This window comes from Sturnira hondurensis, unplaced genomic scaffold (genome assembly GCF_014824575.4).
Source record: "Sturnira hondurensis isolate 20B ecotype Veracruz unplaced genomic scaffold, ASM1482457v3 Scaffold0004474, whole genome shotgun sequence".
Classification (NCBI taxonomy): Eukaryota; Metazoa; Chordata; class Mammalia; order Chiroptera; family Phyllostomidae; genus Sturnira; species Sturnira hondurensis.
The window spans coordinates 8,476,743-8,498,918 of NW_028077105.1; the positions used below are offsets into that span (position 1 = coordinate 8,476,743).

The 22,176-nt window shown below is 40.4% G+C and overlaps 1 protein-coding gene and 1 pseudogene across 4 annotated transcripts in view; one reads left to right on the forward strand and one right to left on the reverse strand.

Annotated features, from left to right (window-relative positions):
• The window catches only part of ARHGAP18 (Rho GTPase activating protein 18), a 168,510-nt gene that overhangs the window by 88,337 nt on the left and 57,997 nt on the right, over positions 1–22,176 (forward strand). For 3 of the 4 annotated variants that reach the window (XM_037045775.1, XM_037045774.1, XM_037045777.1), the window contains exon 2: positions 21,549–21,742. In XM_037045775.1, coding sequence (XP_036901670.1) covers positions 21,549–21,742 — 194 coding nt within the window. Of the gene's footprint in view, positions 1–2,884; positions 2,979–21,548; positions 21,743–22,176 lie in introns of those variants that run through there. The other variant, XM_037045776.1, reaches the window with a different exon arrangement.
• Positions 13,087–18,403, reverse strand: LOC118986758 (60S ribosomal protein L10a-like; annotated as a pseudogene).

A 22,176-nucleotide genomic window follows, 5' to 3' on the forward strand; every position in this document is an offset into this window, starting at 1 on the left:
GAATGTAAACTTCATTAGAGCAGGGATTTTATTCCCCGAGGAATCCTTAGCATTTAGAAGGTATCTGATCCACAGTCAATGCTCAATAAGTTATTTTGAGTAAATGATAGAATATGAGAAAACTGAGGCTCGGAGAATTTTAGGTAACTTGCCTAAGATCCCATGGAAGATGCAGAAGTTGTATATGAAATGCTAGTCTATGTAACTCTGAAAAGTCCTCATGTTTCCCCTTCACTAAGGTCCCTCTGTCTGGGAAAATGCCTATATTTGTACACAACTGGAATAAGAGACATGTCACAGGATTTTTTTTTTAAGTTGGAAAAATAAAAATCTTGAGTAGCAAGTCCAGCCTGCCTGTTTTCCAAATGAGGAGATAACTGTGATCCATTGAGGTTAGGTGACTTGATCAAAGTCATATGGACGTTTACTGACGGAGGAAGGATGAGAATCAAGCTGCAACAATCTCCCAGTTGGGTCCTATCCCCGTACACCCTGCTGCACTTACTTCCTTCTAGATAAGTGAGCCCTATGTTGATGTAGAATTTAGATGTTAATCATTGGTGATAGGTTTGAAATAGTGAGTCGTGTTATCTTAATGCCATAATATTAATGCAGGAAAGCAGAGGCTGAAAACCAGTTGCCCACAGGGACCAGCAGATTGTATAACATCCAGATAGTACTGGTGGGAACTGTGACAAACGAGAGGTACAGTCCACCCTCCAACAGTGTGGGGATCGAAGCGTCAACCACCTGCGCAGTTGAAAATCTACTTATAACTTAAGTCAGCCCTCTGCAGATGTGGATTCCCAACTACAAATGAAAACCTATGTCCCCTGTTCATAGGGCCCAGTCCCCTAGCACCTGCTGACTGCCCAGAAGAATATACTACAAGAGAAAAATGTGGTAGGCCAATCTAAAAATGTCTGAAACACCCTGCTGGCCAAACAGACATTTCTGCCATCCCAATCTAGCCGGAAGCTTCCCAGCAACAGCTTGAAGTGTTACTATGAACAGTTCTGTGCTTTCCAAAGCAGTTAGTTTCAAAGGTGGGAATATGTTGGCAAAATTGTCAAGTTGTATCACTGTGGTTGATTGTTTTTTAGACTAGCCAAAGGATCAGTGGTTTAGGCTCTCAAAGTTCACAGAGGGAAAATAATGATCAATAAAAAAGTATTTATTGCCTATCCTTATTATCCTGGTGATAGAGTTGGAGAGTAATGTGTTTTCTCTGTTGTAATACCATCTGTCCTAATAGAAGGTAGTTGGTTATGTTATTTACTGACTGGGAATCAGAAACCCTTTTAGAGATACGGCGCAGCCGTTAACTACCTGTCTGTCACTGGGCAAATCACCTAGTTTTCTACTCTGCCGTATTCCCATTTGAATAACTAAAGGCCGGATTTTACAAGACCTAGAAAACTAAGGATACAGAAGATTTTATGCTGGACTTGAGCTCGGTTCTTTGTCTCTTAAAGAAAGCCCATCTTAGAGAAAGACGGATTGGATTGCTTGCATATGTCACGTGTGTCTTTAAGCGCATTGATAATTCCAGTGGATCTGCTGCCCTTCCCGCCATGATCCAGCTGTGAGGCTTGGACAGGTTAACAATGATCTGCCTTAGTGATCTCCAGATTAATTCTAGTTCTAACTCCACCATATTTTGAATGCCCCTTTCTGAGGACAGGTTTCAGTGGCTTTTGTTGCACAGAGACTGAGAGCATGGGGCATGGGACTCTCATCCTGGGCCATTCACTTGCTTTCCTTGTCTGGTCAGTGTCTCTCTTAGCCTCAGTCTCCTCATCCTTAAACTGGGGATAATTGTGGTAACTACCTCATTGTCTCATTGTGATCACTGTTCCTGGCAAATTATCAAATGCTCCTTTAATTCTTACAATGCATCGACTGTGTGATGTAGATATTGAAAATTTAATTAATATTTACATTGAAATACAGAGTGAAAATCCCCCCCTTCCTCAGCAGATTTGGGGCTTTTCAGTTTCTTTGTAGGAACTGAGCTGTGTTGGAAACAAAAGTTAGCAGGGTTCGTGTGCCTCTGTGTTCGAATGGTACCAAGTAATTAAGGCTCAGAGGTAAAGACAGATGAATCGTGTGTAAGGTGAGTGTGAGCTATAGCTATCCTGGATGTTCACAGAAGAGCTAACTTTTGGACAAATGGCTAGGCAGACCTGCCTGTGACCCCTTGCACAGTGGAACAGAAAGAAGGCTTGCACGGGTGGGTTTGGTATCACTCGAAGGAGACCATCTGATGCAGCTGTGCTGTGGCAGGAGGAGTTCATTGCGGGAGAAGATGCTTCAGTAGCTTTCACATGCTAATGTAAGGGCTTCTGCTCTGGAAGAACAAAAACACCACCTCTCCGGATCCATATTGGAGCGTGATTGGAGGCAAGAGGATGACAACAGACAAATTGCACTTGCACTTGCTTCAAACGGAGAGTGCGGGTTCACATTGAGTGCTCCAAGTTGCCTAGGAGTAGGCATCGTGCCCTGATGGGCCATTCACACGGGGCTGCCCTCTCTACAGAAAGAGCAGCCTGTCCTTGTCTGCTGAGCTTTCATCTCTGCTGTGTTTGTATTCATGTGCGCTATTCCCCGCATGAAAGTACAGCATGCTGTTCCCAGCTTGGCTTCTGTGACCTGAAGTAAGACCAAATCTTAAAAAATATTTTAAGGCTTTTACATGGAATGCTAATTATGCACAGTGGTATTTAATCATTTGGCATCTTGCCAGAAGCTTTCAGAAGGTCTTGCAGCTCAGGAAGCAGCAACAGCCTGTACAGGGCATGGGAGGGGCTCTTGGTTGCAAGGCCTCAGCCCTCTGAGTGTGTGCATGGCAACAAGGGACGGCGGCGTCAGTGTCACCTGGGAAACAGAGGACACAGAAGACCTCTTGGTAGGCTGGAAATCAGCTCTACACAGCTGTTGGATTCTGAACAAACTTCAGGAAAGTTGTTCACTGGGTGAGCTTGGTGGGATGACTTGGTTGGAATGGGCTGAGGCTGGGAAACGGAACACTCTCCACGGTATTGTCAAGAATGCTTTGGAGGCCACATGCGAATCTTGCCTTTAACCCATTTAAACTGGAGTCTTTCAGAGCTGGACATCTCATTAGAAGAGAATGTCTTGTTCTCTAGCCCCGTCATTATGCAGCAGGGTAGACCTGCGTGCAGGGGTGAAGCCTGGTGAAGCTGGCCTAGAACACAGGGTTTCTGATTCTCTCACAGGTTCTGCTGACTCTGCCCAGCAATCAGTGGCCTTGAAGCTTCCATTTAATTCTTCCTTCATTCACATCAAATATGTTTTTCAACAAACAAATGTGTTGTTCAGTACCCTTGAATATTCAGGAACAGTAATATGAGTTTATCTTTAAGATAAATGGAAGTGCTTTAAAATTCTGATGTATTCCAAGGTTTTTTTAAAAATATATTTTATAGATTATGCTGTTATACTTATCCCAATTTTTCCCCCTTTGCCCCGTCTGCCAGGTACCCTCATTCTCACCAGTAATGCCCCTCAGTTCATGTTCATGGGTCATGCATATAAGTTCTTTGCTTTCTCTATTTCCTGTACTGTTCTTAATACCCCCTGTCTGTTTTATACCTGCTGATTTATGCTTCTTAATCCCTGCTCTTTTTCCCCCATTCTTTCTCTTGCCCCTTCCAGCTGATAACCCTCCAACTGATCCCCATATCTATGAATCTGTTCCTGTTCTACTTGTATGATCTTGTATTTTAGATTCAGTTGTTGATAGTTGTGACTTTGTTGCCATTTTATTGTTCAATCTTTTGATCTTTTTCTTAAATAAGCCCCTTTAACATTTCATGTAATAATGGCTTGGTGATCATGAACTCCTTTACCTTTATCTTTTCTGGGGAGCACTTTATCTGCCCTTCCATTCTAAATGATAGTTTTGCTGGATAGAATAATCTTGATATATGTCCTTGCTTTTCATCACTCTGAATACTTCTTGCCAGTCCCTTCTAGCCTGCAGAGTTTCTTTTGAGAAATCAGCTGACAGTCTTATGGGAACTTCTTTGTAGGTAATTGTCTGCTTTTCTCTTGCTGCTTTTAAGATTCTCCCTTTATCTTTAACCTTTGGCATTTTAATTATGATGTATCCTGTGGTCCTCGTTGTGTCCAACTTGTTTGGGACTCTCTGTGCTTCCTGGACTTGTATGTCTATTTTCTTCACCAAATTAAGGAAGTTTTCTTTCATTATTTTTTCAAACAAGTTTTAATTTCTTGCTCTTCCTCTTTTCCTTCTGGCATCCCTATGATTTGGATATTTGTAAATTTGGAGAGGTCCCAGAAGCTTCTTAGAGTATCCTCATATTTTTGAGTTCTTTTATCTCTTTGTTGTTCTGATTGAATGCTTTTTTCTTCCTTATCTTCCAAATCATTGATTTGATTCTCAGCTTCATCCTCTCCACTGTTGGTTCCCTGTAGGTTTTTCTCTATTTCACTTAATGTAACCTTCATTTCTGCCTGAGTCTTTTTTATGCTGTTGCTGTACTGAGTGAGTTCTCTGAGCATCCTTATCACCAGTGTTTTCAACTCTGCCTATGATAGGTTGGTTATCTTCATTTCATTTTGTTCTTTTTCTGGAGTTTTATTCTGTTCTTTCATTTGGGCCATATTTGTTTGTCTCCTCAATTTGGCAGCCTCCCTGTGTTTGTTTCTGTGTATTAATGGAGCTGCTTTGACTCCCTGTCTTAGTAGCATGGCCTGTTGTAGAGAAGGTACCTATAAACTGTGTGGGGTAGAGCCTTAGGTAATCACATAAGGGTGGGGAAACCCGCTTAACTGCTTTGTGGCTCTGTGTGGAAAGGAGGTCTCAGAGAGGGGACAGTGCCACTGCCTGGCTTCTGAAGGTTTGCCTGAAAGGAAGCTGTCTCCCAGCACTCACCCTGTTTCTAGTCATTTCACTTTCTCCCCATATGCAACTGATGCTCTCTAGCTGTTGCCCTGGTGCTGAATACCAGAGAAGATGGCTCTGCGTGAGTCCTCAATCCATTTGGGTCCTTTGAGAGGAGTCTCCCAAAAATCCAGGAGTTTCTTCTGCTGCACCTACCCTCACTGGTTTTTATAGCCAAAAGTTATGGGTATTTATCTTCCCATAACTTGGTGTTGGAACCCTGGGCTGTGTAGTCTGGCCTGGGGCTGGAATTGCTTGCTTCTGAGGTAACCCTCCTGATTTTTATCCACCACATGTGAATATGGGATGGCCTGTTCCTCCACCTTCCATTGCCACACTGTGTCTTTGTGCCTCTCTGCCTGTCTTTGTTGTCTCTGCCCCTCCTACTTGTTTGGAAGAATGTGGCTTCTTTAAATCCTTGATTGTCTAATTTTCATACAGCTCAGTTTCCTGGTGGTTCTGGGTGATATGTGTTTTGTGATTTAGTTGTAAATTTTTTCTGTAGTTGTACAAGGAGGCGAAGTGTGTTTACCTATACCTCCATCTTGATTGGAAATCCAACTTTTTTTTCCTTTCTTACTGAATATATTGAAGTGACATTGGTTAATAAAATTATATAGATTTTAGGTGTACAATTCTTTAATACATCATCTGTATGTTGTATTGTGTGTTCACTACCCCCAGTCAAGTCTCCTTTCATTACCATTTACCTTCCCATACATTCTTTTACCTCCCTCCACCACCCTTTCCTCCGGTAATTGCCATACTATTGTCTGTGTCTACATTTTTATGTTTTTTTTTTCTTAAATCTCTTCACCATTTTCACCCAGTCCCACAACCCACCATCCCCTCTGACAGTTGTCAGTCTGTTCTCTTTCTATGAGTCAGTTTTTTCATTGGATTCCACATATGAGTAAAATCATGTTGTTTTTGTTTTCTCTGATTGGTTTCTTTTCCTTAGCATAATGATCTCCAGGTCTATCCTTAACAAAGGTTAAGATTCCCTTTTTTTTCATAGTTGAGTGGTATTCCATTGTGTCAATGTACCCAAGCTTTTTTATCCACTCATCTACTGATGGGCACCTGGACTGCTTCCAAGTCTTGACTATTGTAAATAGCACTGCAATGAACATAGGGGTGTGTACACTCTTTTGCATTAGTGTTTCAGGTTTCTTCAAAAATCCCTAGAAGTGGAATTGCTGGGTCATGAGACAGTTTCATTATTCATTTTCTGAGGCGAGTCCATAGTGTTTTCCACAGTTGCTACACCAATCCATATTCCCACCAACATGCCAAAGGGTTGTGTTTTCTCTACATTCTCTCCAACACTTGTTGTTTGTTGATTTATTAATGATAGCCCTTCTGACGGGAGTAAGGTGATATCTCATTGAGGTTTTAATTTGCATTTGTCTGATGATTAGTGGCATTGAGCATCTTTTCATATGTCTATTGGTTATCAGTATGCCCTCCTCTCAGAAATGTCTATTCAGATCCTTTGCCCATTTTTTAATTGGATGATTTGATTTGGGGGTGTTGAGTTTTATAAATTCTTTATAAATTCCGGATGTCAACCTGTTATCAGATGTCTCAATGAATACGTTCTCCTATTCAGTGGTTCTTTTTTTCCATTTTGGAGGATTGCTTTTATTTTAATTGGATAGCACCATCGTAAAACAACAATTTACTGTCACATTCAAAACAACTCAGGAATATTTCCTGCCACTGCCCAATTGTCTTAAGCGTCTGTCAGTTATTTAATGAGTTGGGTGAAGTTTTGAATTACTATGAGTTATTGGTTTGAAAATCAAATTGTGTATGTGAAGGTACTACAATCGCATCCAGTTCAAGTTGTACTGTCTTTTGAGACAATTCTATTGATTCTTACTGAACTATCAAACTGCACTTTAGGAACTTTACCATCTGTCACCTATATATTGACGTCATCTATAAAGATAAAACTCAAAATGTTTTTCTGTTAATTTTCACCAGACCCTAGAGAGTAGTAACAAATGGAAAGTGAAAAATTTTAGTATATGTTTCGCACTCCATGACCCCAACCCTACTGCCCACATAATTTCTCACAACTGCTACTGGTTCAAAAATCATATCCATTGCATATCATCATGAAAACCATCTGCTTAGTTAATTTTTCATATGTAAAGCTTACAGATTCTATAACTTTGAACTTTTTAATTCAAATGGGACATGCCTAAAGCAGTTGTTTTTCTAACTTCCTGTAGTCATAGAATCCTTTTCCAGAGCATTCTTACTTGGATCTCCAAATAATAAATCACAGTGAAGTTGCTATGGTTGAGGGACCTAGAGCGGCTCTTCCCCACCCCACCTTCATTTCTCCTTCTTTGAAAAAATGCAACACTTAAGTAAAGTGGTTAAGTTAAGGCTTTATAGGTGAAAAATCAGTGTGAATGGATTGGAGCTATATAATTTTTAGAATTGGAAGAGACTTGCAATATTATCCTTCTTTTCATAGGGTGAACGTATCTGCTGCGCTCACACAATGCACAGTCAAGCTGGCTACAGCCCAAGTTCTGCCTCCCAGTGGAATTTTCTTTCCTGCATTACCTGTTGATAATGACCTCAGAAAGACTCTTTCATGGGACATTAGTATTCCCTAAGAATATGATGACAGCACTGCAGGCATGATTAAGATCCTGTTAGAGATAAGGTGAGGGTACCTGTGCTATGATTCACCAAGATCAGCCCAAAGTGAGAGCTAGGTGACTGCTTAGAAGGTAGCCAGTAACTGTCAGTCTTCCTTTCCTCCTGTGTGCTTATTCCATAGCTTATTGCAATTCACTGATTAGGTTTTAAAACGATGCAATGAATTATGCAAAGCTGTTTTTGCTGGAGGGGCTGTCTTGCAGCCTAATGCAGTACAGATGGAAAGATCCTCTTTTAATTATTGTTCTCACAGTACTCAGAAGATTTTTTGAGGAATAAGCACTCAGAAGTGAAAGTGAATGGCCTTCAACAGTAAATGAATTCCTTTTGCCGAGGAGAACTGAAATGTATTTACCATGCAGATGGTTGCCCTGTGTTTGAATGTTCATCCTTGTCATCTGAGATTCATTCTTAAAAGCAAAATGTCTCTTGAAATACTTGGGCTTTCGATGGTTCCACTGGAGAAATTACTGCTGCCCAGGCTGGCCCAACATGTATTATTATTCTTCAGAAATGGTGACAAGTATTTAAATGCCAATTTACTCTAATCATGAAAATATGTAAATTACCCCTCTCCCCTTTCTCTCTCTCTCTGATCCTTCGTTACTACTGAAGAGACTGAATTCGTTAGCATCCCCTTACTTTTATTAGCATAATATTAATGTGAATGATCAGTAGAGGCTTTTTAAAAAAGAAAGCAGAACCATGGGGAACAATAGCAATGCTCACTTCTTCAGTGAGGAAGGAAAAATATTTATTAGGTTTCTATCTTTGATGTCTGTGCCAAGGACCACCCACATGGGCCTAAAAATCACTTGTTTTTAAAAATCAACATCAGCTTAGATGGTTCACTTGCAGAGCAAGAGCTAATCTGAGAAAGGCCTAAAGGGAAAGTTTCAAAACAGAGATATTATGCTGTTATCTATAGGTAGTTCTTCATGACCCAGGTGCTATTAAGAATGTTTACTAATACGCTATATTTCTAAGACACCGCTTTGTAAATAGAGGAGGAAAAAGAAAAGGAAGGATGGTCACTGGACAATTCAAGGTATATAGCAAAGGACTGACTTAAAGTTCTTTCCAGCAAAGGGGTTGATGTAAAAATGGCACTGATTAATTCTTTATTTGCTCAGAGGAAACAGGCATAAATTAGAGGAAAGTGAATCACATAACAGGAAGACATTGTAGGCTCTGGAGAGAGCTTTATACAATTAGAATGAGGTATAGTAAGGGCCTGGAATCGCTCTTCCTAACTTCCTCTTACTGTGCTACAAACATGTGCTGCACTCTCTGGCATCTGTGTCGGCTGCTGGGTAAGTGGAAGTGAGCACTGCTGCACCTGTGGTCCATCCTGCTTGCATAGTCTGGAGCCCGTGCTGCCTGCATTGTGATTTCCGGCATGATTTATTCCGCTAGGGTGGAGACTCTCAGGGATCAGAGGTGAAGGCTTGTGCTTCTTTGGACCTTGGACATCAACACGTACAGTACCTTGCTATCAATGAGGAGTCAGTATTTACTGAATGAATGTATGAATCACCCCTTAATTATATGTTTATTATTAATGAGCAAGAACCCGAGCTGCATAGCACCACTCTTTCCAAGCTCTGAAGTGCTGACTGCACCCCAGGGTCAGTGTTCTTGCTAGTGTCCACTTCATTCCTTGAAATGGAAAGTCTACTTTGTTATGGGGGTTCATTTGACTGTTAAGCCATAACCACAATGATTTTTGAAAACAAAACTTAGAGTTTTGACCAATATTTGTAATGAGGAAGGCTAATGAGTGAATGTAGGAATTGTTTTTCAGTGAAACCTTCTATTCCCACAGCTATTGGATGGAGAAATTAACATTCCTGTATTAGATTTGTTGGCATTACTTAGAGTTTCATAAATGTTTCTTATAAAAGTTATGCATGGTACTTTACAGAAGTAAATGCTGAAATGCAAATGACTCACATTTTTTATGAGGTGGGCTTGTTTTAATTCCCACATGGAATGGCATTTTGGAACCAGATGCCCTATTGCTTTTGGTTACATAGGAATTTTGCTGTCCTGTGTAAGCAACAGGTAAACCATAGGCTGGCCTAAGTCTGATGTGAGCCTGAGACTCAGGGGATCCTAAGATGACCGGAATAGGAATTTAAACTAGGACAGTTATAGAAACTGCCAGTTTGGGAGGCTCAGTCCTCCCAGAATTGGATGTGCTTCATGTGCCTATAACTGTGCTAGCGTGTGTGGTAATGCTAAGGAACAGTATTAGTTATGTTTGCTTATCAAAACCCTTTGTTCTCCTCTACCTTCTGCATGTCCTTTCGTCACCCACTGCAGGTTTCAGTAGTTTCCTTCTGTGTAATCCTTGCTCATGCCTCATGGTCACTGCCCTCTGAGCACTGTTCCTGTCCTGTAAACAGAAAGCTCAGTGGCTTTTACTGAAAACGCTTGGTGTTAGTTGAGCCTTGTCCTCTACACGCAAAGGTTGCAGGTTGCATTCCCAGTCAGTGCACACACCAAGGTTGCAGGTTTGATCTCTGGTGGGAAAGCAGAGAAGAGGCAACTGAGCGATGTTTCTCTCTGACATCGATGTTTCTCTCTCCTTCCTTTCCTCTCATTCTGTAAAATTAATGAGCATGTCCTCTAGTGAGGATTTTTTTAAAAAACCCACTTTTTGTGGGATTTTAATTTTTTTTGTTTCTTCCTTTAAATGTTAAGCTTACAACCTTAATCCCCAAGTACTATTTTACAATTGGAAATTGCATGTTTTTTCCTATTTCATGTATCTTTTAGGCTACTTGCATTCCCATCTGTCTTGCACTGGGTCAGCTCAGATTCTAAAACATGCTAAGAAAAATGCAGCCTTAGATAATCACATTTAAAAAGGAAAAATTTTTCTGCTATATTCACATATTCTACTTTGTAACTGACTTGCTGAAGACATTTAGAGGAAGACATTATGGATGAATTGTTCCTAAGCTCGACTAAATTATTTGATTAGCTGGAAATTATTTCTCCACCCCTTCCATCTTCTCAGTAGAGCTGACTTTTAGCACCTGGCATATAAAATACGTCCTGGCCTTCAGTACTTATCAGTGGAGCATTATGGTATTTGAAGGTCGTTTGGAGCTATCCATGAAATTACCCTTTGCCATTCATGCGAAGCAGCTGTTGTTGCTGTTTCCTACTCTTCTACTATTACGACGCACCAGCATTACTCTGAAATAATGTTTAAGTGTCCTCTCCCTGTTTCAGTGTGTAATGTAAACACAGATATCCTTTCATTTTTAATGGCTTTTCCCCAGTGTTTCTCTATGGTCTTCCTTGGGCCGCCTGGTGGAAGTTTGGTTTTATGTCTCTATGGCCCCACTGAGATGTGTGTAAGAATATGTCTCTGCCTTATTGCAATAAATAATCACAGAAACTAAGAAGAGGTTAGTAATAATGCCCCATCTCTTCCATAGCATGTCTACTTACTTAGCTTTCGTGATTATCAAAGGGTTTTTTTAATCCAGTTTTGCCTTTTGTCCCTGTTGGTGTTAATATGGATATATAAGTCTTGGGGAAGAGCAAAAAATTTGCCTGTAGGAAATAGGTGAAATCAATAGTATGTCCAGTACTATTCTAAGATTAAGGTAAAATACCAATGTTTATATTTTTTGTATGATGTTGACAAATATTTTGTTGGAACCCATATGATGGTAGGCACTAAGAATCAATAGCAACCTACTTCACGAACTGGAGAGGGTATCAGAAAATTGTAATTTGTCAGTGTGTGTTCAGCCCAAATGAAATTCCTGGCCAACAGTTGAACATTATTGATCCTGGATTCCAGATCTTGATGCACAGTGTGATGTTACTAAGTGAAAGAGTGCACACTGGTGAAAAGGTGTGTGTGTTATTGTTGTCTAAGGCATATAGGTCAGTAAACTGTGATTGTGAGGTCCCAAGCTCATAGAAGGCATGGTAGAGGACTTTTGAATGGTAAATTCAAGAATACCAGAGCTGGTGAGAAGACTTTCGTTCTTTATTAGTGAATCCTTTTCTGCATTTTACCATGACAGATGTGTTGAGAACTTTATTGATTCTTCCGAAAGAACAGAGGAGCACAGATTTGCAACTGAAAAGGCAAAACATTTGATTAGTCAGGAGCACTAAAAACAAATGGGAAAATGTTGGTGAAAATTTGGGGTGCTGATAACTACCTTCAAAGCCCCGTGACTGCTGTGAAACAAGAACCAGGTACAGACAACTGTTGGGAGGAAGCTGACCTCCAACCCTGGGAAGAACAGCCCTAATGACGGACCCATGAGTGCGCTCCAGGCAAGCCCAGGAGGACTGTGAGAAACAGAGCAGGGAGAGAGAGGGGTCCTAGGGTGGGTTGTAGAGGTAACCCTCAAATTGTTGGTCTCAGTCTGTGGAAATGAGTGAGCAGGGGGTGCAGTGGAGGTGAGGGGGTAGCAGTGGTGGTCAGAGAGGAAGTGAAAGTTTACTGAGGAAGGAATAGTGCACCACAGCAGGGCCTGAATCATGTTAGAGACCATAGGAAAGGAGAGGTCATGACCCAGAGGCCCCTGCTGGAGAGTTGTCTGGGCCACTAGTTGAGTGAGGAACTGGAAAATTCCTCCCATACCTAGTGTTAGTGTTGTGTATAATCTGTCTCCTGATAAAGGCTTGGATAGCTTGGCTGAACTGACATCTCAGATAAGGTGCTCAGTATGTAGTTGGTATCCAGCAAATAGTTTAAAATTTGTTTTAGAGATTAAGTTGACAGGATGGAACCAGGGAATGTATCTTAATGAACTGTATGCCAGGGCTTGTTTATGCCTTAATATTAGATACAGTCTGATATGAAATCAGCCCTCTTTTGGTATGTTTCTACCCCCTCCTACGGAAGCCTGCTTTCAAACTTAACACCCGAGTTACTGAGGCATAGAGCAATTATTTACTAATGACCTTTTAGGGCTTCCTGATGACTAATTTCTTTACCGTCTACTTTTCGTGGCCCTGTCTTATTAATGTATAATTTTGTACAATTAAATTTAAAAAACCTTAGAAATTAAGAGGAGGTGGTTGTTTCAGAGGTAGCAATAATTAATTGGACAATGGCAAACTGTTTGCTGAACCCAGGAATACCAGATAAAAAACACTTACCCAAGGAACACACAGTTTAGGGACAGAGAGACAAGTGTGAACATCTCAGCACAGGATGTGGTAAGGGCTGTGGAGAGACTGAAAAAGGGAGGAAATGCCTTTCTTTATTCCATCCCCCATGGAGTAAGGTACCAAGTTACGAAATTAAGTAGTGACAACTGGAAGACAGAACTCTCTGGAGAGCCCAAGCTCAGAATGCAAAGTAACTGCTCATGTTTAATCCCTAGGTAGCTCTCACTAACCAGAGCAAGAAATGGAAAGAGTTTTGGAAATGAACTTGCAGGTGCAGGTGTCAGGTGGATACAAGTTGTGGTGATAGATAATTTTTTTTAATGGTAGCAGCATGGTTCATTAAACTGTGCCATAGTGCAGTCTCGGAGTTTGCCTGTGGTGCTCTTGATGTATACAGCCTGGACATTCTGCTGCTTCTTCTTGAGCAATGACATGAGGAAACTGACAGCTAAGTGGATGTTGTACACCAGCTCATCATCTGTCATCTTCATGTGGCCAACAGCTACTGCCAGACACAGCCCCTTCTTCTTCTAGAAATTGGTCATGGGTTTCATTCCATTGACTTTGGCCCCACGTCCTTGTTGTGGGCCAGCAAGGCCCAGAACTTGCCAGTTTTGTTTGGTCTGGGCCCAAGATTCCTGGGATCCGCTTGATCAGAGACTCTGAAGTCAAAAAGTCATCCTACTTTTTGACCAGTGTCTTGGCCAGTTTCTTCTTCTTTTTTTTTAATCCTCACCCAAGGATATGTTTTCTTCGCTATTAAAGAGAGAGGAAGAGAAATGTTGATGTGAGAAAGAAACATTGACTGTTTGCGTGTCGTATGTACCCTGACCAAATTTAGAGCTTAGGTATGTGCCCCGACTGGGAATTCATTGCTCAGAATTGAACCAATAATGTTTCGGAACACAGGCCTATGCTCCAACCAACTGGACCACTCAGCCAGGGCCCAGTTTCTTATTCTTGAGTTTCTTCAGTACCTCAGTGGTCATGTGGAGGACATCCATGGCCTTGTCCTTGTCACAGTGCTGCTGGTCCCCCAGAACACAGACAGAGAACTTGGGGCAGGGAGTGGATTTAAGTCTGACGGTGCCTGAGAAGTATTTGTCCTTCTCAGGTTCATAGTTCTTCAAGCTAATCTGCACCTCCACTGTCTCCAAAAACTAGAGCTCATGTTGGTTTCTGTGAAAGACCACCTCCTAGAGGGTGTCCCAGGAAACTTCGCTACTGGTGGTTCCTCCCACAGCGAAAGCCAGAGAAGAGTGGTGATAGATAACTGAAAGGCGTATGCACACTCAATCTGTTGTGCTGAACCAGTGCTCCCAGATCTTGATATCGTATGTCAAAGCCCCACTGCACATCCTCTCATCCTCTTCTTGGAAGAAGATTTCAATGTTAAGATCCCTTGGCTCTCGTTTAGCTACTTGTTTTCTCCCCAGCTGAGGAGGAAGAACTACCTCATGAGAGCGATTTGGGGAACAAAGAGGATCTCACTTTTACCCAGAACTAGAGCTCTGAAGTAGGAAAGACCTGTGTCTGGTGGCCAGAGATAGCCCATAAGTTCCCCTTTCTGTACCCTGCATCTACACTTAAATGGGAAGAGAGTGTTTCCAACTGGCCTTGACCTCCTCTGGGTGGAAAGCACCACATGTCTTTCTGTGTGGTGCGTTCCCTTCTTTGTTGCTACTGGACTTGGATGGTGCTCACTGCCTGTATCCCTGTTCTTTTGCAGGTGTTCTCATACCAATTGGTTTTGCCGTGGTTTCCTGTAAAAGGAATAATGCCAGGTTTTCAAAGCCCCCTCTCAACAGGGTCCCTAATGGGCTGTGTCTCTCAGTGTCACTGAGGCAATGTTGTGTTTTTAAGAGGATGGTTCACGTGCTCACTGATTTGCTGTGCATCAAAGTAGGGTGGCCACTTTGAAAGACCAAGTGCTATACAGATGTGAAGTGACTTTTATCTTTAAAGGAAAACAAGGCTGAACAAACTGAGGAGGAAATGTTATCGTCCCCTCCAAATGAAAGGGGTAATGTACGTAAAAAGTAAGTTTCCTTGAAGTATGAAAATCAACAATATATTTTTTATTTTAAAAAATTTTTTTTAAATTTTATTTAATTATTGTTCAAGTACAGTTTTCTGTCTTTTACTCCCATCCCCACCTACCCCCATGTTTTTAAACTATAGCAGTTGGGTGGCATAAATAAAATGAGGAATCCTTTCCCTGGTTTGCGAAGGCGTCGCCTGGGTGTGAGGAGAGGCCAGTGTGGTTGCTTTCTAATCAACTTCTCACTGCCTTCAGGCATAGTCAGTGTTCTTTCTTCCTGGCTGTCAGAATCACTTCTAATAATTACTGCTTTCAGCTAAACAATAGTAAGCATTCACTTCCAGTGGGGAAAAATGACTTGGGTCATTCATAGGCTGCGGCTCTTCATAGTCATTCAAATTCAGTGTATTCTGATGGACGGGCCATTACAGAGTATTAATAGCTGCGTCATCTCCTGATGGCCGTGATTACTCCTTTAATGTCACTGCCAAAATGAAAGAGAAAAAGCTCTACATCAGAAATACACGCTGTTTTTTTCCAATATAGCAATAATGTAGATGGAGAAGCAGAATGAATTTTTAAGACATTTAAAAAATTTTAAACATCTTCAAACTAGTTTTTTAAAAAATGGTACATTTGTGGTTATGCTGCAGTGGGAACAAGCCATATTTTAGAAAATGCATCGGAAAAAGTTTCTGTGCATTGTAAAGAGGCATGGTGTGATGTTCAATGTATTTTTCTCTAGTTAAGTACAGTGGTCATTTAAAAACATTAATTATAGACTGCCAAGAAGATCTTTTTTTTTAAATATGAAACACAGACCTGAGAGATTCGAGCATCTGATACAAAAAAGTAAATTCAGCTCTTTCTTGTCTGTTTGGTAGAAGAAGATGACCACTGAAGAGGAAATGAGAAGAGTAGTCTGGGATCTGCTGTCACTTTGCTGGATGACTTTGTGGAAAATATAACCCTGGGGCCTCATTATCTCACCAAGAAAATGATGGGATAGGTTTAAATCTCTAGGGTCCAATATCGTTCTAAAGTGTACACATCAACAGATAAGACTTTATCTAAAATATACTTGCTCATTATGGCTGATGATAAGTCTAATCTGAGTAAGAACTTTTTTTAATATTAAAAACAAAACAACATAAAATAAAAATAAACCTTTATTTTTGGTCTTTATCTCCCAACCCAGTCACTTCTTTTCCTGCTTTGGAAATAAATGTAGGATACAGAGCTTGAAAGAAAGTGTATCTCTTTTAAAAAAAGGTCTTGTAAGAAAACCAACCAGCCAATCAACCAACAAACAAAAATCCTGGCATCAAAAGACTTCAAGGAAGGAGACTTTGGGCAGCAGAAATACCCTGGAAGAGACAGAACCAGGAAATTGGATATGAAGTGTAGCAACAGGACTCCTCATAGTGTAGGCACATTCAAAAAGTAGAGATCGGACCAGAAAGTTCAAAGAAATGCCCTAGTTCCAAATAAGTCTGTCCTGAGACAGTTGTCAGAAGAGATGAGGATGACTGGGGAGCACTAAAGAAAACACACTTTTGGATGCACTGGCCTAAAGAGGAAACTTAGAGAGGACTTCTTCGTCTTATACTGGGTGGGTAGAAGCAAAGGCTGAAAGATGTTGGCATGGCGGGGGTTTTAAGTTTTTATTCCTTTTCACTGTAGTATAAATTAAATATGGATGTATAATTGGAGTAAGTCCCAGCTTTGATGAAAGGCTGTAAAACTAGACTAAAATAAACAAAGCAGTAGGTCAAGAGTCAGTAGGAAAACATGTCTGTTCCTTTCAGGAAGGCTTTCTGGACTGTTGCCCACAGAATTAAAAAGTACTTTTCGAGATCTGTTAGGTGTTGTTTTTGAGAAATCCTAAAGCAGTGGCTTTCAAAATGCGGTCCAGGAGCAACTGGGGGTCACAAGACCCTTTTAGAGGTCTGGCGATCAAAACTGTTTTCATAACAACACCAGGGCAGTACCGGCCTTCTTCCCTCTTGTTCTCTCATGAGAATACAGTGGAGTTTTCCAGAGGCTACATGACATGCAATATGGCAAGAGATTGCATACAGACACAGATGTGAGAATCCAGATGTCTTCTATTAAATCAGTCATTAAAGACAGTTTCGACAATGTGAAACAACCCTAGTCATCTCACTATGTTTTTTTGGTCTGTAAAACATAGATTTTTCTCAAAAAATGTTATTTATATTAAGGTGTTTATTATTATTAAATAAACTTGTAGTTAACTTTTTCCATTTTAATATCTAATGGTATACATATCAATAAATAGAACTCTGATAAACAAAAGCTCTTTGGGGGTAGTTTTAAATTTTTTAAGTGTGTGAAGGAGTCCTGAGACCCGAAGGCGTAAGAATGGCTGTCCTTAGAGGGTCAGTACATCTCTGAAGCTTTGAGGAGGGCAAAGGTGACCTTATGAAACTGTGGGAGGGGAAGTTACACGTAGTTTGGAGTTATGCAAATGTTAGCACTGGTACTAACTTGAGTGCCCTCCTCATGGTTAACTATGAGGCACTTCAGGAGAAGTTCTCACTTGATCACTGAACAAACAAAACAGTTGAGTCTTTTGGTACTCTTCCCGTTGTATAGATGGAAAGAGTTAGGATTAGGGAAGTTAGGAGATTTTCTAAGATCACAGAGGTAGTTAAACAGAGCTGGAACCACCTGGTACTCTGACTCCCAGCCCCTTGTCCGTATGTCATTTTGCTGACTGCATTGGCACAAAGATGACTCTTTAGTTGGCTTGTTTTCTTCTGGTGGGGCTCAGTGTAATCTCTCGCAGCCTCCACCTCTTTGTGAGGCAGACCAGTTTAATATTCTCTATGACAAAATAAATAACAGGCATTACTAAGACCGTGAGTAATACCAATTCATTTGAAATTCACTGATCAGTGAAAAGTACCACAGAAAATATACTGGGGAAAATATAGGGAAACAAAGACTCACTTCAAAAAAAAAATTAACACAGCATGAGATTATGCTAGCAAGATGAAGAGGAAAGAACGTTTCTTGAATGAGGGTCTGTAAAGGCAGGCTTTGCTGGTGATGCTACTGCCCTTGGTAAAAAGGGCAAAGTAATAATCCTGTGATGTGTGGGAATGCGAGCTGCACAGGATGGTGACTTCTGCGGTTAGCGAGGAAGCAACTTCTTTTAGAGGATCTTGTCTAGTTTTGTCCTTGTAGTTGTAGTTGTAAAAGATGAGAAATGGGAGTGTTTGAAGTGTGGCAGTAGATTAGCACTTAGGACTCTGGAGGAGGAGGGAGGGAGAAAAAATGCAGAACAGTCGCTTGCCAGTAAGTCAGTGTGGGGAATTGGTAGTTGCCTATGGAACAGACTGTATTTCTTCGATTTCAGCACCACGTGTTGGCTTAGATCCTCTGGAAATATAAAATATATCTGCTCTGCACTCCGTTATGTGTAGCAGATGTTGCTTTATGTTCTTGAATCCAATATGCAGGATGAACACGGGATCATATAACATACTTCTAAACACAGAAGAGAGGAAACTGGTTAACTGGCCTCTTACCAGGACAGCTTTCAGAAGGGCTAGACTTTGAGCCATTGCCTGTCTGGGGTTCAGAAGTGGAGTGTATTATGAGAAGAAAAAAAAAGACATGACATGTTTATTGGTACAAATTGTAATTAAAGAATGTTCAGCCCTGGCTGGTGTGGCTCAGTGGATTGAGCGATGGCCTGTGAACCAAAAGGCTCCCGGTTCAATTCCCAGTAAGGACACATGCCTGGGTTGCAGGCCAGGTCTCTGGTGAGGGGCGTGTGTGAGAGGCAACCACACTTCGATGTTTCTCTCTGTCTCTTTCTCCCTCCCTTCCCCTCTCTAAAAAAAAAAATAAAATATTTTTTTAAAAAAGAATGTTCAGTTACACGGCATGCTGACCAAGAAGGGTAGTCTTATCACTGAATGGCTGCCCCTCTCCATTCCATTTCCTCTAATATTAAAAAAATAATGTTTTCTTAGAACATTTACCAGTGATAAAAAAAAATCCATCTTTCTATCTTTGTTTCTTTTTCAGGTTACCAAAACAAATCTATTCAGTTTTTGAATCTTTAAGTCCAAATATTCACGGACAACATTGTGGTGACTGTGGGGAAGGAGGGGGTGAGAGGTGGGGGTAGTTAGAGGAGGGGGTGGGCGGATAAACGGTGATGGAAGGACTCTTGGGGTAGCGAACAAAACTGAACTAATAAATAAATAAAAGTAAAGGCCAAATATTGAGTGGATTCCTCAGCACAAGTGATTATTGAATCTCTGCTTTGTGTATGTTCTGAAAGCAGGGCTTGACATAGCAGGTATTTTTATGTAACAATGCTGTTGTTCAATGCTCTTGCATTTTTTGCACATGTTGTCTTAATAGAAAGTTCTTGCCGGAATGAACACATTCTTTTAGGAGTGAAAGACTTAATGTACTTCAGGTTCAACTGCATCTCTTTCCTGTGAGCAGATGAACCAAATTATGTGGCACTAATCATAATGATTTACACATCCCATAGACTTAATCATGGTCTCCCATGGGCTGAGGGTTGCAGAAGATAGGAAGAAGGCACACAGTCTTACATTACAATGAGACAAAGTGAAAACAGGGATGAGGCCTCTATATGATGGACATGAAATAAATCCAAAATGAACTCGGAGACATGCTGTAAATTACCTCTAGCTATCCTGGTAGAGAAGAATTAAGGAGTATGGCTCATAGAGAAGTTGAGCTGCTGATCACAGAAATTGAAAAAAGCAACAATATTCTTTGTTTTGAAGAGAGAGAGAGAGCTTTCTCATTCACATATTTTAAAAACATATTGTATTGATTATGCTATCACAGTTGTCCCAACTTTTCCCCCTTTGTCTCCTCCACCTGGTGCCCCTGAGTCCCTCTGGCAACCCCCCCCCCCCACTTAGTTCTTGTCCATGGGAATGCATGTAAGTTCTTTGACTACTACATTTCCTATCCTGTTTTTAACATCCTCCTGTCTGTTCTGTATCCTTTGCATTTTAATTTAAGAAGCAAGAATGTAAACTCTCAAATGGGAACAGTGACTTTATGGAAGCAAGAGAAGGGGACCAGGCTGGGATACAGGGATGTAAACAGGACAGTTGGGGCAGGGAAGGAGGAAATGCCCCTTGAATTAAGGGATGGGGGAGGCAAACAATGGACAATGGAGACTGGAGGAAAGAGACCACACAAACATGCCTGGACTTCTTCCTGTCGGCCCTTGTCCTAACGCTCATCCATCACCACGCCACCAATGCTTCCGAGGAGAGGTTGTAGCGGTTGTTCACTCATTAATGCAACCAGCATTAATAAAGTACATAATCAAGGCAGAGAGAACCATCTTTCAAGGGATAAAACTAGCCTATCACAGTTTAGTAGTCAGTTAGATTGCAATTACTTGTAGCAATAGGGAACTAAGTTCTTTGACTTTTTCTAAGAAACCATTGAAATTGAACTGCTGTGTAGTGTTCACTAGAGCTTAGTGGCCCTCTCCCTTAGGTAACATTAAATCTGACTATTGTAAATAATTATAGGAAAGGCCAGTTTAAATGTGAAAATCTTCACATGCTATTAAAGAATTTTGTTTTATTGTATTTCTTTTTATTTCTCTATGTGCAATAAGTAAAACCAATCTAGCAAAGTATCACTTCCTAATTTCTTTGGGGGAGATAAAAGAGCAGCGTAAAACTAGAATAACAAAACAATAGTTCACCAATTATTGTCTCCACTCAATTATATATTAAAAAATTCTTAAATATAAAGGGAAGCACCATAACTGATAATTTTCATCTTTTAAGTAATTAGGCTTTGTCCTTCTATCTCCGTGTAAATGATATGAAACAAGAATTTAATATTCTAATGTATGTGGGTTTTTGTTATAGGGCCCTTGAATTCAATTTTAGTAGAAGGCAAGGCATGACTTATACAGAAAAAATATAGTTAACTTGAGGTCATAAAGATGCCTTCATTTATTCAACTTATCCTTTTCTTCACAGGTAATATTTGAGATAAATGTTTGAGAGGTAATTCTGGATATTTATTCAGAATCACCAGTGAATGGATTTTTCCAATAAGTGAAGTTGTGTCTCTTTTAAAAATGCATGTTAATGGGTACACTTATAAGTAAAGGTTAGGAGTTGCTGTCTGTAGGAAAATGTAACAGTGAATTGAATATACCATCCTTCTATTTATGTTTTGGTGTCAAGAATAAAATGGAAATTCAAAAAGTACTTCACTTATTGATTACAGGTATTTGCTATATAAAGGTTGGCTGAGTTTGGTTTACAGATATAAATGATAAATATAAAATATTGTATAAAATTTAATCCTAATTTAATTAACTAGTAGCCTCTAATCAAGATTTGGTCTGTTGTTTTATAAGAACAAAATTTTAGGCTTCAAAAAGTCAACTAATGCAGGTGAAATGGAAATGGAAAAATTACTGCTCACACTGCTATTTGTGCTTCACCACACTTCTTTCCCTTGGATGGGGGGCGGTGGAGAGTCAAACTGTTCCGTCTACACAAATATTATAACTAGTAGCATCTCGAGGAAAATAGTTTCAAATATGTATCTCCAGTTTTGTTAAGGAGAATTTAAGGAGCTTCCAACTTGTTTTAGCTCGGTGCTGGATACTTTGAAATTGTGCTATTTCCTCATATAGTAAAATGAACCATGTTTGTTTTGTTTTTTCATTTATAGTCGCAGATGTGGCCAGTACACTATGAACCAAGAAATCACCAAAGCAAAGGAAAAGCCTGCATTTGATCGCTCAAGTTCCCAGGATTCTGTGGATGAACTATATATGGAGGACTATTGGACCGAAGTAGAAAATATCAAGAAATCTAGTGAAAACAGACAAGATCAAGAGGTTGTGGTTGTCAAAGAACCTGATGGTAATCACTAGCTAAACTTTGTTTTTCTTTTTCCTTTTTGGTTTGTATATGTATTTATGGGAGATGAATACATGGAAAGGAGGAGGAGAACAACACTAAAAAATTAAAGATAGAGCAACCCCCAAAATATAATGCAGGTCACCTTTCAACTTGAGAATTACTGTTTGTGGCAGATTTAGGAATGCAGCTGCTCAGTACAAGTGGCACAAGTAAATTCCTTTAGGCTTCTATGGCTATGAGCTCATTGGCCAAGTTTACTGCATCATAGAATTTTAACATTAGACCTGATTTTTTGAAGTCATCTAACCTCCCTTTGAATTCCTGCTGTGGTGTCCTAGCCAAATAAGCTCACTGCTTTGCGGTGATCCTGTTTCTCCGCTGGCCAGTCAGCTCCAGTTATGTTGATGTTCTGTGTGTTTTATTGATTGCAATCT